The following is a 16,965-nucleotide window of genomic DNA, read 5'->3' as shown; positions in this document are numbered from 1 at the left end:
TTTATTAATTTTCACATGTGGAATTTTTTAATTAAATTTTTTTTTTATATTAATTTAGTTGTTATAGAATTTTAAAGATTTTTTAATGTCTGTCAACTTGAGTGTTACAAAAGTAATTAAAAAAAAATTATTCAGAGTAATTGTAATAATAATAATAAAATAAATGACAATTTAAAAATAAAAAATGACGGAATAAAATGAATAAAACGTAACTGAAAAAAAAAGTTTAAAAAAATAACCATAGAGGCGCTGAATGTGTAAGCCGTCCCTCTGGTGGCGCGTGAAAGAGTCTTTGAATGAATGTAGAGAGTTTGATGCGCGGTCCCTTCCACTCGTGAAGCTCCCGCTCTAACCACCAGCGTACTGTTGGGTTAAAACGGAAAATATATATCCATCATCAAGAATGCTCCTAATAATTATTGAATCCCCACTTGCCGTGTGAATAATAACAATAAATAAGTGTAAATTAAATAAAGTTTTAGTTTTTGGTCTCAAGTACCCGTGATACAGTGAAAGGTAAAAGAGTAAAGTAATATAAAAATAAATAAATAACCAGCGCGTGCAAAATGGCCAAGAGAAATAACAACAACTCGGCTGGAAGACGGTCCTATGGTGAGAAGCCATACGATGTCAACAACGTGAGTTCAATTAGCTATTAATAACCAGCTCAAACACTTGCTCAATAATTATTCGCCGACGTTTGTACAAATAATAAATAAAAATATGGTATTATTGTTGGTGTGATTGTCGTGTGACAAGTAGCCTTGCTAAAATCACTCGTTGCTTTTTTTTTCTTTAAATAGGTCAGCAACTCATCTGGATTTTTGACATTTATTTTTTTATTTTTCTAAAATAAACAAAAAAAAATCCTTAATTGTGCGTTTAATAATAATAAAATGCAATAATATTTTTTATTCATCTCTAGAATCCTCGAGAATTAATTTTATTTTCCACGCACGCCATGCTCTGTACTTAACCTCAAAGTTACGACATCTGATATTGATTTTAAAAAAGTTTGACATTTTATCAATTGCGTATTAATTAATTAATTATTAATTAAAAATAAAAATAAAAAAAAAATTATTTAATAAATTTAGAATACTAATTAATAATTATAAATAATTTCAGTCGTTTGTCAAGAAAATGGCTACTAGAGTAACGGATTTAATACCACAAAGATCCTGGATAAGCAAGTGGTTCAACTCTCCAGGTAATAATGGCCTGACTGACCAGGACACGGAAGAGCAGGACGTGGAGGAAGAGTCACTCCAGCCGCCTTCAAAGCGGCCTTGTATACGATTGGACGTAACTCACCCGTCAGATACCTTCAAGATCCAGTCGCGTAATCGTATCTCCAACAACACAAATAATAATTCCAACCCTATTAGCAACCACAATATTAATTATACAGCTCGTAAACTTAGTACCGAGCACTACGAGGACGCTGACGAAACAATGCCAGGCTTCCCGCAGCCAACCGCCGGGTCCAGCAGATCTTTCGCAGCTTCTACGCCTACGCTGCGAGTTCCTGTAAGGTTGACTCACACCAAGTCAGATATCACGCCTCTGCAGCAACAGCAGCATGAAGCGAATGCAAACGGTGCAGACGACAATTCCGAGTCCAGTGAAAGCACCAGCGGGTGCAGTTCCTTAATTCCCCAGACTAGCAGACAAGACGGGCTGTCTAACTTTATAATTTATCCATTCGCCAGTAATAAAAAACTAAATAGTGAAAATAAGTTATCGTTTACGAATCACCTGCAGTCGAAGTCGCTGCTGTTCAACGGAAGAGACTCGCTGAGCTCCCGACGACCCAGTTTCAACGCGTCGATGGCCAGCAACGACAACAGTCCTCTAGAACGCGCTGCCGGGCTCTCCTCGCCGTTCTACAGCGGCAATACGACCTTCGGAGGTTCAAACGCCATTGGGAATTTCCGGGCGACAAGAAGACCCGGTCAGATCAACGACTTCCAGCTGAGAGTGCCCAAGCGGTCGAGTGTGCGGGTGAAGCCTTCGAATTCCTCCACGACAGACGTCTCGGGAATGAGCCAGACCGCTAAAAGGATCCTTGAGACCTTGGAACATTTTTCTTCGCCTATTACAGACGCCAAGAAGATTCCTGTGAAGACTCCGCTGAGCACTTTTGCCTCGAGGAAGCGTGCAAGAGAAGAAGAGAGCAACGTTAGCTCTTACAGTGTTGCTCCTATTGGACTGAGACACTTGACCAGGGAGCTAGCGGTGCCTACTGTCCCGGATATGCTGAAGCTCAAGAGACGGCAGAGATTGACGAATACTACTCTGGCTGCCAGGAAAATTGTGTCAGCTCACAGCGAGCCCGCGCCTCAGGTAAAACCTGCTGAGTATCATCTCAGGACTGAGACCGAGGATAAAAAATTCATGGGCAAACTCAGGTCCAAGGGTAAGAAAAAAATTGATATTGAAGAGCCCAAGGAAGAGCTTAATCTTGCTCATATACCTCTACCTATCACTACATTGCCGACTTTTGATATTCCGATCGATATATCCGAGTCGAAAAATAATTCTAATTCAACTTCTGCTACTTCTTCTATTATTATTATTAATAATAATAATAATAATTCTAATATTAATAAACCAGGAGCTTCTGGGCTAGAGACCAAGAGAATTTCTCCGTCCAAAGAAACGGGGCTGTTTAAATTTTCTAGTCCAATAAAATTGGATGGAGCTAATACTAGTCTCGAGTCAGACGGGCAGCAATTTACATTCTCTAAGCCAATTAATTTGAAAGAAGAATCATCTCCGAAAAATAGTCCAGTGAATTTTAATTTCACGTCTAAGCCTAATTTTAATTTCAATTCAACTTCTAGCAGTCAACCCTCGGCAAACTTTTTGTGGTCGGGATCGTCTACAGCTCCTAGACCTAAGGATAAAAAAATTCAAAATGAAACTAAGCCAGTTGAAATACAAGCTGGTAGTGTAATGGAGGTTCTTGGCAAGAAAAATGACAAATTTGAATCAGAAGTCCAAATTTGGGAATGTCGTGAGTGCTTTATCAAGAATAACGACAGCAATGATCAGTGTGTCGCTTGTAAAGCTCGTAAATCTGACTCTAAGATAGCTAGTTCGTTTACGTCGTCTTCATCAGTTGAAGCGGGTGAAGGACAATTTGGAATGCAGTTCAAGTTGAATGACAAGTGGGAGTGTGAGTCTTGTCTGGTGAGAAATCCAGCCACTGAGACTAGCTGTCTGTCTTGCTCGACGCAGCGGCAAGATAAGAGCAGTAGCAAAAGTTCCAGCAAATCATTCTCGAGTTTCAGTTCCAAGGTTGAAGCTGCGAAGGAAGATAAAGCTAAAGAAAAAGCGAAGCCTGTTGATGGAACGTGGGAATGTCCGGGTTGTATGTTGAAGAATCCTTCTAATGTGATAACATGTCCTTGCTGCAACGCGTCCAAGCCAGGACTAGTCAAGACGGTAAAGAACAGCCTGCCCCTTCCTAAAATTCAGCAGAATGTCGCACAAAAATGGGAATGTCCTGCCTGCATGGTGAGAAATGAACTGACGGCTTCGTCTTGCGTCTGCTGTGAGACTCCTTGTCCGAATAAATCTTCTGAGGCAAAGCCTGCGCAACCTGCAATGTTAACAGTTCCAGTGACCAGCGGATTTGGGGATAAATTCAAAAAACCACCTGGTGCGTGGACTTGCGACACTTGTATGGTCCAAAACAAAGCTGAGGTCACTGAGTGCGTCTCCTGCAGTACCTTGAAGCCCGGAGCGACTAAAAAGGAGGAAGATAAGAAGACAGAAGCTCCTAAATTCACTTTCGGAATTCCGGCTGGCACCCAGCCGAAGCTTCTGGCGAAGAGCGATGAGAAAAAGTCTGATGGTGCTACGAATGGATTCACATTCGCGCCGCCTACGAGTCAACCGTTTACTTTTGGCATTCCTAAGACCTCCACGGAAACAACCGAGCCTACGAGCTTCAAATTTTCCTCGCCGACGACTATTGCGCCCAAAGCTACGGAAATTCCTCCTGCGGGTCCGGTTAGTGGGACCTTCACCTTCGGAGTTCCCAAGGCTGTTGAGAAGGTCGAGGAGAAGCCAGTGTTTTCATTTGAATCTCCAAAAATTGTAGAGAAGGAAACATCAATTGTATTTTCTAATCCGCTTACTGTTAATTCGCAGGAAAAAACTGAGAAGGCTACTCTGGGATTTTCGTTTGTCTCTCCGGAGGCTGTGGCTAGCGCGAGTTGTGATGTAGGAGCTTCTTCGACTGTTTTCAAATTTTCAGAGCCCAAAAATTTGAACACGGAGACTGTCAAATTCGGACAGAGCCAGCCTGTCGTTGCTCCAGTGACAACTTCTTCGGGATTTTCATTCACGAGTCCGAAATTTACGGACTCATCAGCTCCGCCGGAGAAAAAAGCCGCGATTTCTTTTGGAACTGCTGCGACTGCTCCAGCTCCAGTTTTTGAATTAAATTCGGCGGCCAAGCCTGAGGAAAAATCGTCGCTGTTTGAAATTAAAGACAGTTCCAAGACACCTTTTACGCTGGAGAAAAAATCCGGAGGATTTAGTGAAGAAAAAACAGCTGAAACTACTTTTGGAGACAAGCCGATGTTCAATACAGGATCTACGGCGCCTACTTTTGGATCTGTACCTACCACTTCAACTCCATCGTTGTTTGGCTCCACTGCGGCGCCCACTAGCATATTTGGAACTAGTACCTCCAGTTTTGGAACTCCTGCTGCTACCCAGAATTTATTTTCAGCGGTAAAACCTGCTGAGACTCCAGCACCTGCGGCCAGCAGTCAAGGGCTATTTTCATTTGGAGCTACGTCCGGGCAAAATACTCAGAACTCTACTGGAGGGTTCAATTTCAGTGGAGCCAATAATACGACGCAGAAACCGATGTTTAGTTTTGGAAGTAACTCGGTTGCTCAGGCTACCGTTTCGGCCCAGACTCCGGCTCCGGCTCCAGCTACTGAGACGGGATTCAGAACGACTTTTGGTAGCAATGCTACCTCCCAACCGGCATTCTCTTTCAATGCACCCAAAGCTGATCCACCAGCTTTTGGACAACCGTCCGCTACACCGCTTCCTAGTATTTTTGATAATCAAGCTTCCGGGACATTGGGACAGAATTCTGGGTCTAATAATATGTTTCATTTTGGATCTCCTGCTCCAGCTACTGGATCTTCTACTGCCAGTGGTTCTACTGGATTTAATTTTAATACTGTGTTAAATGTAAGTTTTTTTTTTTTTTATTTTTAAATAATTTTTAAAATTAGTATTTTTTTTAATTAATAATTTTTTGAATTAATAATTTAAAAAATTAATAAAATCGTATAAAAAAATTTTTTTAATAAAAATTTTTCAAGATTTAATTTAAAAAAAAAAATGTCTGATAATTTTTTCTTAATACCAATACAAAAGCCGCGAAAATTTCAATTATTTACTATTAAATTTTAATTAAGAAATCAAAATAAAAATATTAGTCATAAAAAAAATATAAAAAACATTTCTTGTAAAAAATAAAATTTTTAACTTTTTTCTAAAAACATTTACAAGACTACTATTTTCATCAAAAATCTTGAATCAAGTAATGAAGTCTTAATTAATTTATTAATCGATAATTAATTAATAAACAAATTATTTTTCAGGCACCACTAACACCATCAGGTGGGTTTAAATTTAATCCCATGCCTTCAACACCGGGAATCGCCTTTGATCCTAACACACCTCCGACATTCAATTTCACTGGTGGCAGTGCAGTAGCCCAATTTAGGTAATTAATTTTATATTTAAATTAAATACAATAATTAATTATAATTAGCAGTAAATTAAATAGAAAATTTGCTTTTAATTTCAGTGCGGCACCACAACAAGCTGTAACGCAAAGAAAAATAAAACGAGCAGTAAGAAGAGCACATCCACGAACTTGAATAATTGTTATAATTATTACTTTAAAAGATAAATTTAAATCTAATAAATTTTTGCAACAATGTGCGGTTAAATTCGTGTCTAAAAAAAAAAAAAAAAAAATAAGTTATCAACTGTATAATTAATTAACATAATACAAATTACGCGAGATAGATTAATAAGAAGCCAAAAAAAGACAGTTGTAATTATTAGGTCACGCGTCAACAAGTTTAAATTTTTTTTTTTTTTTTTTTTTTTTTTGTATATTTGACATACTTTAAGGATATTTTTACAAAAACAGATAAAATATTTTAGCAAAAAAACTCTTAAGAGTTTTTATGTTAATATTAAAATTAATTTATTTATTTAATTAAATAAATTAATATTAAAATTGTAATTGTAAAAATATCAGTAGAGTAATTTTATTTCATTAAATTGAATTAAAAATTTCATCTTTAAATTTTGACAGTTTACTTTAAATTTATTAAATTAAAATACACTTAACACAACTTCTAAATAAATTCGTTTATAATTTTAACGTTTATTTTTTTTTTTTTTTTTTACCTTTTTCCTGAATTGTAAAATTTTGTTAAAAAAAAAAAATGTCAATTTTTGTTGCAAATTATATAATAACGATTAAAAAAAAAAATAATAAAATAAAATGTATTAGTTTAATTATAATTTAGTTAAGACACTCGGGGAATAGTTTATTAAAAATATAAATTTTTTTAAACCGCTGTTTCTCGAAAATAAATGTTTAAAGTAATAATAAAATATAAAAAGAAAATAAACGTAAAAATTAAAATAAATATTGTAACATAATACGAAAATGGCATTCGGATAGTACAAATAATAAATTACGATTTACCCAATCGTTTCCATTGAGTAGATAAAATTTTATATTTTTTTTATATATAAAAAACCAAATGATTAATAATCTTATAAATAATTAAAAAAAAAAAAAAAATGAAATGAACTGAATGCCATTTTCGTTAGAATATTAAATGATAATTATTATTAATTAATTAAATAATTATTATTATTACTATAGCAATGGTAAAAAAATATTTGCTAAGTGTTTTATTGTAGGATCAAAAAATACTAAGTGGACAGAATAAAAAGAAAAAAAAAATAAATTTATATTAAATCATTGTTTTTAAATAGTTATTAGTTTTAGCAACTAATTCATTATTATTATTATTATTATTATTATTATTATTATTATTATTATTATTATTATTAATTTGTGAAAAAATTATTTGAATAAGTATTCATTAAATTCACTTCTAATTTTATTTTTACCAGCAATTGATGTAATTCCACGCAATTATTTTTGTTTTGTTTAAAATCTTCATTTTCAGACTAAAGATGATAATAAAAACTTATCATAATTAAAAAAAAATAATAATGGATATTTTTATTGTTTTTTTAATTTAATTCCCGCAATTCAATAACTTGGAGAAAATTTTTTTTGCATTAGTTAACATTAATGATCACTTAAACTTTTATTACTGGTCATAATTTTATAATTAGAGATAATTAATTATAATTTTTATTTTTTTATGGAACTTTCTCGAGTTAAATAACTTTTAGAAAAATAAAATAAGAATTTCTAATAATCTATATTATTAAAAAAATAAGAATAATTGTTTCCAGGATAGTTATATGAGAAAATCGGTTTTTTTTAGTGAAATTTAGTGTCATTGCAAAGGTCTTGATTTGAATTTGTGCCTATATAAGTTCACCTCGATGTTACACTCATCGAGAGCTTTCGTTTGAGTACCCACATCAATTTTTCATATATTTTATATATTTATATACATCATATATATGCATATATGAAAAATATATGAAAAATACATGTGGGTATTCAAATGAAAGCTCTTGATGAGTGTAACATCGGGATGAGCTTATATTTTTAAAAACGTCAATCGTTAAGAAAGTATAGGGAATTTTAACAAATATCTTGTGAACTATTGACATTTTTAAAGATATAAGCTCATCTCGGCATTACACTCATCAAGACCTTTCATTTGAGTACCCACATCAATTTTTTATATATTTATATATATTATATATATGTATATATGAAAAATATATGAAAAATGCATGTGGGTATTCAAATGAAAGCTCTTGATGAGTGTAACATCGGAATGAGCTTATATCTTCAAAAAAGTCAATATTTAAAAAATTACAGTGAAATTTAATAAAATTAATTATTTAATAAAGCAAAATTTTATTTATTTATAGTTTACCAATTACGACAGTCATATCATAGTGACTGCAAGATTGCTTGTCAGTAATGATTTTTTTATTAAAAAAAATGGATTAATTTTATCTCATTAATTAAATTCTTCTTAATTTTAATTATTATTTATTTATCATTATAATCTGTCAACAATTGTGTAAAAAAACAATTAAAGTAATAGGGCAAAGACACTAATAATTAATCTCATTTAATAAAAATAAAAATAAAGAAGAAATAATGTTTATATACATTTTTTTTAATCTTTTTTATTAAAGAAATGTACTTAAAAATAACTAATTAATTTTTAATTTTCAATAGTAATAATTATAATATTAAACCATGTCGTTATAATTATTAAAATAGTAAAAATAATCATTAGAAAATTTTAAATACTTACAAACTATATACGGTTACATTTTATCGACTATTTGATAGTCAGTTTTTAAAAATTATAATACAAATAAATAGAAAGATGTGATGACGCATTTTTAAGCGATCAACCACCAGTGACTTTACCCTATTTTATTTATTTATTTATTTATTTATTCAATTAATTATTTTAATTAACGTTTAACTTATTAATTTTTTTTTTTTTGTAATTAATCACAAAAGGAAATAAGAAAAAGCAAATCTACACGAAACAAAAGCCTTTTGTTTATACTCGTAATTTATTACTACGTTTCAATAATTAATAATTAATAATTAAATTAAATTAAATTTTTTTTACAAATGACGATTGGAATAAGCCTATTTAATTTAATTTAATTTAATTTAATTTTTTTTTTTTTTTTTTTTTTTTTTTTTTTTTTTTTCAGCAAGACTTATTGACCTCGTTTGACCGTAAGGCCTTACAAAATGAATCAACGTTGATAATATTCAAGTGATTAGAAACAAAATAATTAATACATTAAAAAAGTATATAAAAAATTGTGAATAATTAATAAAATAAAATGGTCAATAAATTCTGCTATTAATATCTAAAAAATAAAAATTTTTTTTTTTCTTCTCTATCGTCTTGAATTATTAAAATGCTATTTTATTTTTTTTTTTATTTTTTTTTTTCCATTAATTTAACTTTTTAAGAAACACTGTTGTCACAACACAAGTAGTACAAAGATGCGAATTTTTTTTTATACAAGTATTCAAAGTTTAAGAATTGATATTTATTTTTTTAATAATATATTTATTTAAATAATGAAAAAAAATATATATATACCTAAAGTCAATCATTTTTCCCCTACGCTAAATGACGAATGTAATTATTATTGATTTTTATCCATTGTAATAACTGCTTTTCGGGGATAGGCCTAATGCGTTTTCCCAGAGAGGTCTTTAACATATTTCCTTAATCCTTTAATTGTTTATTAATTAATTAATAATTTTTGTTACTAATTTTAAAAGAGCGCATCTCAATATCTACACCCTTTTAGCTCTGCAGAGCCAAAAAAGCCCATAAAAAAATTTTTTTTACTCCAATTAACCCAAAAATATTTATAATATTTAAATCTGTAAAAAAAGTGAATAAAATTTTTTTTTTTAATTTTTTAATTAAAAAATTCTAAAGCCAAAAAGGCGTATCATTTTTTTTTTTATCACAATTAATTATTAGCCTTAAAATAAAAAAATTATACGTCAATTCCCAAAAAAAAAAATTTTTTTTTAAACTAAAAATTTTTTTGAACTTGAAAAAAAAAAAGAGAATTTTTATTTTACGCTCTTATGACATTTGTAACACGATATATTTATTATTTTTGTCTTTCAAAAGTAAGCTAATAATTAATTGGGATTTAAAAAAAAATCATACGCTCCTTTGGCTTTAGAATTTTTTAATTAAACACTTAAAAAAAATTTTTTTATTCACTTTTCTAAATATTATAAATATTTTTTGATTAGTTAAAGTGAAAAAAAATTTTTTTACACGCCTTTTTGGCTCTGCAGAGCCAAAAGGACGTAAATATTGAGATGCGCCTTTTTGTCATTAGTAACGCGAATTAATAATTAATTTTTTTTTTATTTATTTAATATACTTTATAATTAATCCGTAATTATTATTATAAATGGATCATGATAACGAGGATGACGAGACGATAATGATAATGATGAAACGACAATGCTAAATGACGATAAAAATTAATTATAATAATAATTGATAATTAATTATAGATTGAGAAGCGAAGCCTATCCTCTCTCTCTAGGCAGCCCAATCATCATTCGCTAATTCATATCACTTTTACATTAATGACATAATTTACGTACACTTCTTAATTATTTTTTTAATTATTTTTTTATACTTTTTTTTTTTTATTTTAATATTAATGAGAATAATAATTATGTTTTTATTCTTGTTTACTTGCGTGAATTAATTATAGGTTTCTTCATTATCGTTATTATTATTAATATTTAATATTTAATATTATTATTATTATTATTATTATTATTATTAATTAATCAATAATTTTTATAGAGTCTCTTACACTAAGAGTCATCAGCCATAAAGGAGTTTTGGGATTTTAGCTCCTCCAAGGTGTGGATTTGTTGGCGTAAAAATAATATCCTGTAAAAAAAATTGCAATTTTTATTATTAATAAGTTTCACACAATTAATTTTTTTTTTTAATAATTATTAAATTTATTACCTTTGTTCTTGTAATGTAGCTTGTATTTCAGTGAGCCTTACTAACGATCGAGCAGTTTTAAGCTCTGCTGAAACTCTAGTACATTGTAAACTTCCCATTGTATGTGCTTCTTCACTTAATTTTTGGGCCTGATAAATTAATATATAAAAAAAAAAATAATGTGGTTAACTAAAATTTTATTATTATTATTAATCTTCGGAAAAAAAAAAAAACGTTTAAAATTAAAAGTAAAAACAAACCTGTTTTTCAAGAATATCAGCCGGAAAAGCGCGAACATGTTGTGTCAAATCTTCCCGATAATGATTAGCAAGTGAAGGTGTCAGAGAAGGTGTTAACGGCGGCTGAACTCTTGAAAGCGCTTGTAACCCTCCAGCACTACCAAGACTACCAAGAGAACCCAACGTGCTGACTCCCTGAACGCTAGCATTTAATCCTCCAGGACTCACCACTGGTAATTAAAAAATTTACAATTAAATAACCTCCTAAATAATAAACTAAAAATAAACAATAAAAAAAAATTACTTTTTCTAGCATCAATACAATCCTGTGTCTCCGAATGAGTCGGTGTCGGCGGACCTTCATTCGTAGAATTGACATTACCACTGGTATCAACTTTCAGAGGCGCCATAAGATCGTTGCATCCTCGATCACTGCTTCCTGACTGCTGAAGAAATAATTAGTCAAGAATTAATAAATTTGTAAGATTTAAGATTAAGTTACGACAGTCACAGAGTAACTGCAAGGCTGCCAGTAAGAATTAATGAGAATAAATAAAATTATTGAAACAAAACTTACTTGTCGCGACAGAAAAAGAGCAGTCTGTATAGTTTGGAGCGCTTGCTTGGGTGTAATGTCATTCTGATCCTTGCTCCCAGTTATTTGTGACAACAATCTCGGCAAGTTAGCGAGAGTAACCGGGGGACCAGGTGCATTGCTGTTACCAGGTTGACTACTGTGCGTCGTAGGGGATGACGACAATTTTCCAGTTATCGAGGGTAAAGATGTGGGTGGATGAGAAGATAATCTTGGGAGCGCGGTGGCTAGGAGCACAGGTCCTTGGGGCATTGTGTCGTGAAGAGATGTCTGAGTTTCCGAGGTCGGCGTTGAATCACCCGGTGATATGTCCATGTCTTGGGACTGGCGCTCGCCGCCACACATGTCATCTCTGTCACGTTGCTGCTGCTCACGTTCTCGCTGCTGCTGCTGTAGTTCGCGTTCACGCTCTCGCTGCTCTCTGTCGCGCTCTCGCTCCCTTTGTTCGCGGTCACGCTCGCGCTGCTCTTTGTCGCGCTCGCGGGAGGACAACGACAGCAAATCATCTCTGCTGGAACTGCCCACACTATTGCTGGGTTGATTGCTTCCTGAACACGAACCCCAGTACTCGCGTTTGTCTATCTGCCGGGATTTGCTATCCCTTATATTGCTACTGTTGGCTCGCGAATTGGAATGTTTATCATGACCTTTGTAATTTTAATTATGACAATTATTATTTGATTTGTTGGTGATTATTTTTATGCTAGCTTTTTTTATGAATTTTATTGATAGTTATTACGCTGAGAGAAAAAAATTTTTTTTTTTGAAAAAATCTTTTATTTTGTAAAATATTGACATTTTTAAAGATATAAGCTCATCCAGATGTTACACTCATCGAGACCTTTCATTTGAGTATCCACATCAATTTTTCATATATTTTATATATTTATAAATATATTATATATATGTATATATGAAAAATATATAAAAAATGCATGTGGGTACTTAAATGAAAGCTCTTGATGAGTGTAACACCGGGATGAGCTTATATTTTCAAAAAAGTCAATATTTAAAAAAGTATAGTGCAATTTAATAAAGCCAAATTTTTAAAAAATTTATTTTTTATTATAAAATTGCTCATTTTTTTTTTTTAAATAAATTTTTTCTCTCAGGTACCCTCATATAAAAATTTTATAGAAATTTAAAAAATAAAAAAATACATACTTGACCTAGATGAATAATCATTCGATTGACGTTGCCTACTGTCATTTCGAACAATCCATTCACGTGGTTTTTCCCACTGTGATACTTCTGTTTTGCAGTTGTAATAATACTTTTTACCTGATGAACTCAAGTGTTCTGACCAGTCACCGAATCTTGCTCCTCGTTCAACGACACCACCTCGTTCATCTCCTCTTTTATCCTACAATTTATTCGTATAAATTCAGTCATTGTTCTTTGTGAAAAAATTCAACTAAATAAATAACTTAATTAAATATACCTGACAAGAGTTATGTGCAGGTTTACGCTGCGACGATTCTCGGGAGGAATTAGATAGTTTTATGGGATGCAAGATCTTGAAACAAAAAAATTTTTTAATTTCTTTTTCGTAAGTCATGAGTTAAATATTTTTTTTACAAACTGAGACTAGTAAAATTATATTCACCAGCTTGTAAGTTTAATAAATTAAAAAAAAATTTATTTGTAAAACCTATAAAGAATTTATATAATTTATTATTTTATTCTCTGATAATTCAAAGTGTAAATTTTTAAAATAAAATTATTGCAAGTAAAATTTTAAATAATTTTAATCTTTAAAGCTAAGAAATAATTTTATTTTCAGTAAAATTTGTTTTTTTTTTTTTTTTTTTTTTTTTTTTTTTTTTTTTTTAAAGATATGAATTATTACAAAATTTTTCAATTTTTTTTATAAAATTTATAAAAAAAAATTGCCTTGATAATTAATCAAAACAAAAAAAATCAATTTTTTGTAATAAAATATAAATATAATAATTTACCTCTCCACCACTCCTGTCATGATTGGTCCGATGCTCAGAATCCCGACTGTCACGGCTTCGTTTGTCTTTTGGAGATCGTGCACAATCTAGACATACAAGCATGTATAAGCTGAAAATTATCAATCAAACATCATCCAGCTTTTATCTTAATAGACATTAGATATTCTCTTGTCATCAACTATTGGAATATCAATATTAAATAAATAAAAATAATTAATATACAAGTACCGGAATACTTTTCTCGTGAAGAAGATAACTTGTAGTCTCTATTTTCTCTCTCCTTCTTATAAAGAGGTTTGGTTGTGTAGCTACGTGGACTCTCGCGATCCACAGGCATGCCCATGCCCAATCCACCAGCTGGACTATATGAATTACCATTTGGAGAATCGCGCATTCGTCCCTCGTAACGATTGTCCGATGACACCGTTGATGAGGGATAGCCGCCTTTTGAACCGCTGTACTTGGCGTTCTGCTTCGACACACATCACCAATTAGCTCTTCAGTCATCAAAATTATCAATTTTTTTTCTCCAGTCAGTTTCATTTTATTTCTTCCTCAGAAATCTTTTTAATTAATTTAAAATGAGCGGGAATTTAGCAAACATCTTATAATTTTATAATTCTAAAGTTAAATTTTTTTTTAATAATTAAATTAAAACAAAAAAACATTTTTAAAAAATTACACTTACAGTTTTTTATGTTTTTTACAAGTGAAATTTTTTTTTTAATTTTTTTGTAATAATTTTTTCAATAAAAAAAAATTCTAAAAATTTTTTGACGTCGGCTAACATAATTTTCATAATAATTTTTTAATAATTTATAAACAATTTATTTGTTACAGAAGAAATAGTTTAAAAAAATGCATACGGAAATTTTCACAATTTTTTAGATTTTTTTTTTACAACCATTAAATTAAAATTAATTAAAAAATTAGCTGTCTGCTAAATTCACCCTCAAAATTTAAACAGCTATGATAAATAATGAAAATAATGAAACTAAAGTAAGCCGATATTGAAAAATTTGATTTTATTAATTGAATTAGCAACAAAAAAATATTTTTAAAAAATTGCACGTTTAGTTTTTCAAATTTTTTACTTGTGGAATTTTTTTTTGTAATAATTTTATTAATAATTACACGCGTAATTTTTTAAAAATATTTTTTTATTGTTAATTCAATAAATAAAGGAAAAATAAAATTTTTTCGTTGTCGGCTAATTTATTTTCATATAAAAATATCAGATTTTATAAACTTTTCATCCACGAGTGTCAAAGTAAAATCTACGCGATAAATTAAAAAAAACTCAAGTGTAAATTATTTGTAAAAACTAAAAATTACAATAAATCTGCTATTTTATTATTATTATCTACAATTAAACAACTTTTTTATTCTTTTTGAGCAACTTTAGTAAGATTATTGATTTTTTTCTATAAAATGAGGTTATGTTCTGTCATTTTCACCAATTCTATCAATTATTTATTGAATAATAACTAAAATAAATAAATTAAAATATTTATAAATAAAAAATAAATTTATTCACTAAAAATGATTATAAATAATAAAAAAAAAAATTAAAAAAATATATTTTTGATATTTTTAAAAAAATAAATAAAATTTCAAGATTTTAAATAATTAAAAAATGTCAAATAATATTTTGCAAGTTAAAAAAAAGATTAAAATTGAAAGTAAAAATAAAAAATAACAATAAAAATTCTAAACACTCAGCAATTGAGTTGCTGTCAACGTCCGAGTGTAATTGTCCTCAATAAATAACATCGCGAATAAAAACTAACTTAAAAAGAATTTAAATGTTTAAAAAAACATATTGAAGCAATAAATGCGCCCAAATAAAAAAAAAGTAAATAAATATTAAAATTTATCCCCTCCAAAATAATATTTACCTGATAGGGATGGGTTTGGTGCTTTTCGAAGTACCTGAAATAAAATAAAAAAACAGTGATTAATATTTAGGAATATTAAAAATATAAATTTAATAAAAATAATAAAAGTAAAATAAATAATAAAATAGACAAGTAAAAATTCAATGGCGGTTGTGAGAATTGAGACAAGTTGATGAGGTTCAAGTGGGATAATAAATAAAAAGTGATTTCGGGTAAAGTTTACAAAAGGTGAGAGTGGTAATAGTGAGTAAAGTGACGTTAAGAAGAGTAATTATCAAGATGAAGCGTCAGTTTGTTAATAAAGTCAGGATGGAAAAATCGTCGGGATAAAAAAATGTAATATTTAAGAGTGTAGAATAAAGTGTTGTCTTCCTGGTGTCCTACCCATCGCTGATCCTTTGTGGTTTCCTCGCATGCATTACCATCAATGCCGGTGTCTTTATTTAATTCGCGGCTCTCGGTTTTATGTTTATATATATATATATATATTTAATAATATATCAAAATTAATGTCATAAAAATAACATTAACGTTTGGATTGTAACAGTCAACTTTCATCCTACCCGGACGCCATGTCACTTCTTTAGTTCTTTAGTCGAACGAACCGCAGTCTTTACTATGCACAAGCGCTAAATTCACTCATCGAGTATAGTCTCGCCAAAAGATTCGACAATTATCAACGATTTCTTCTTTACAGACTGTACTCACGTATGTTGTTGCTGTCACGTTTGCTGGAACCACGGTCTTCAACTCTCCTGTCAAATATTTTAAAAGTGTCTACAATACAATACAAGGTATGATATTCAAGTTTTAACAATTTTTAGAACTTTTATAAACAAATAAATTAAGGCAAAAAAAAAAATTGACATTTAGAAATTAAAAAAAATTAAAAATAATTTTTTTAGAATTAATTTAATTGTTAAATAAAATTAAAAATTTGTCAAGTGCCAACTAACTTTAATGTCATATTTAAAATAATTAATTTTCAATAATAATAATAATAATAATTATTGTATTTAATTAAAAATATTAATTTTTTAATTTTATTTTCAAATTATTTTGACAAATGCGGTTAGAATGAGCCTCTGATGACATCTTGCAGTAGAAAAAAAATTTTTTTTAATAAAACGCTTCTGATAGATGCAATTGCATGCAGTGGTTAATTGTGACAAGAAAATTACTCAATAAAAATAAATACTAAATAATAATAATAATTTATTATTGTTTTTTAAACTTGAAGTTTTATTGAAATTAAAAACTAAAAGGATCAAATTTGAAGCTATGTTTAGAATGTGAAAGGCGTTTATTAGAGAGTTAGGAGCCACTGAAATTTTGACAGAAAAATTGTAAACAATCAAGTAAGTATAATATAAATGTCTTGACAATTGAAAATTTAAACACTTGACAATTTTTAGAATTTTTTTTTATTGAAAAATTTATAAAAAAAAAAAATTTCACATTTATAAAATTAAAAACAAAAATAATTGCAATTTTTAAAAATTATTTTTTTAGTTC

General features: G+C 29.8%; 2 protein-coding genes across 5 annotated transcripts; one reads left to right on the top strand and one right to left on the bottom strand.

Moving 5' to 3' along the window:
- Positions 1 to 349: 349 nt before the first annotated feature.
- Positions 350 to 6,133, top strand: LOC141529121 (uncharacterized). Its single transcript, XM_074245543.1, has 4 exons — positions 350 to 638; positions 1,129 to 5,223; positions 5,640 to 5,764; positions 5,849 to 6,133. The coding sequence occupies exons 1-4, from the start codon at positions 567 to 569 to the stop codon at positions 5,919 to 5,921; spliced, it is 4,365 nt and encodes a 1,454-aa protein (XP_074101644.1). The 5' UTR covers positions 350 to 566; the 3' UTR covers positions 5,922 to 6,133.
- A 2,773-nt stretch (positions 6,134 to 8,906) lies between these two features.
- Wcy (WW domain-containing adapter protein with coiled-coil wacky) lies at positions 8,907 to 16,043 on the bottom strand. 4 transcript variants are annotated; one of them, XM_074245546.1, is made up of 11 exons: positions 15,835 to 16,043; positions 15,451 to 15,484; positions 13,781 to 14,024; positions 13,553 to 13,638; positions 13,036 to 13,110; positions 12,759 to 12,957; positions 11,577 to 12,241; positions 11,304 to 11,442; positions 11,021 to 11,229; positions 10,782 to 10,909; positions 8,907 to 10,700 (listed from the first exon to the last, which is right to left on the bottom strand). In XM_074245546.1, the coding sequence occupies exons 1-11, from the start codon at positions 15,873 to 15,875 to the stop codon at positions 10,622 to 10,624; spliced, it is 1,899 nt and encodes a 632-aa protein (XP_074101647.1). In that variant the 5' UTR covers positions 15,876 to 16,043; the 3' UTR covers positions 8,907 to 10,621. The 4 variants fall into 4 exon arrangements, with proteins under 4 accessions (XP_074101647.1, XP_074101648.1, XP_074101645.1 ...); XM_074245547.1 differs by having other exon boundaries at positions 13,781 to 14,021; XM_074245544.1 differs by having other exon boundaries at positions 11,304 to 11,445; positions 15,835 to 16,042.
- Between the last annotated feature and the right edge of the window lie 922 nt (positions 16,044 to 16,965).

This window comes from Cotesia typhae, unplaced genomic scaffold (genome assembly GCF_013202065.1).
Source record: "Cotesia typhae breed Kobodo isofemale line unplaced genomic scaffold, CoteBio_Ctyphae contig_44, whole genome shotgun sequence".
Lineage (NCBI taxonomy): Eukaryota > Metazoa > Arthropoda > Insecta > Hymenoptera > Braconidae > Cotesia > Cotesia typhae.
This window is presented reverse-complemented; position numbering and strand designations above follow the sequence as displayed.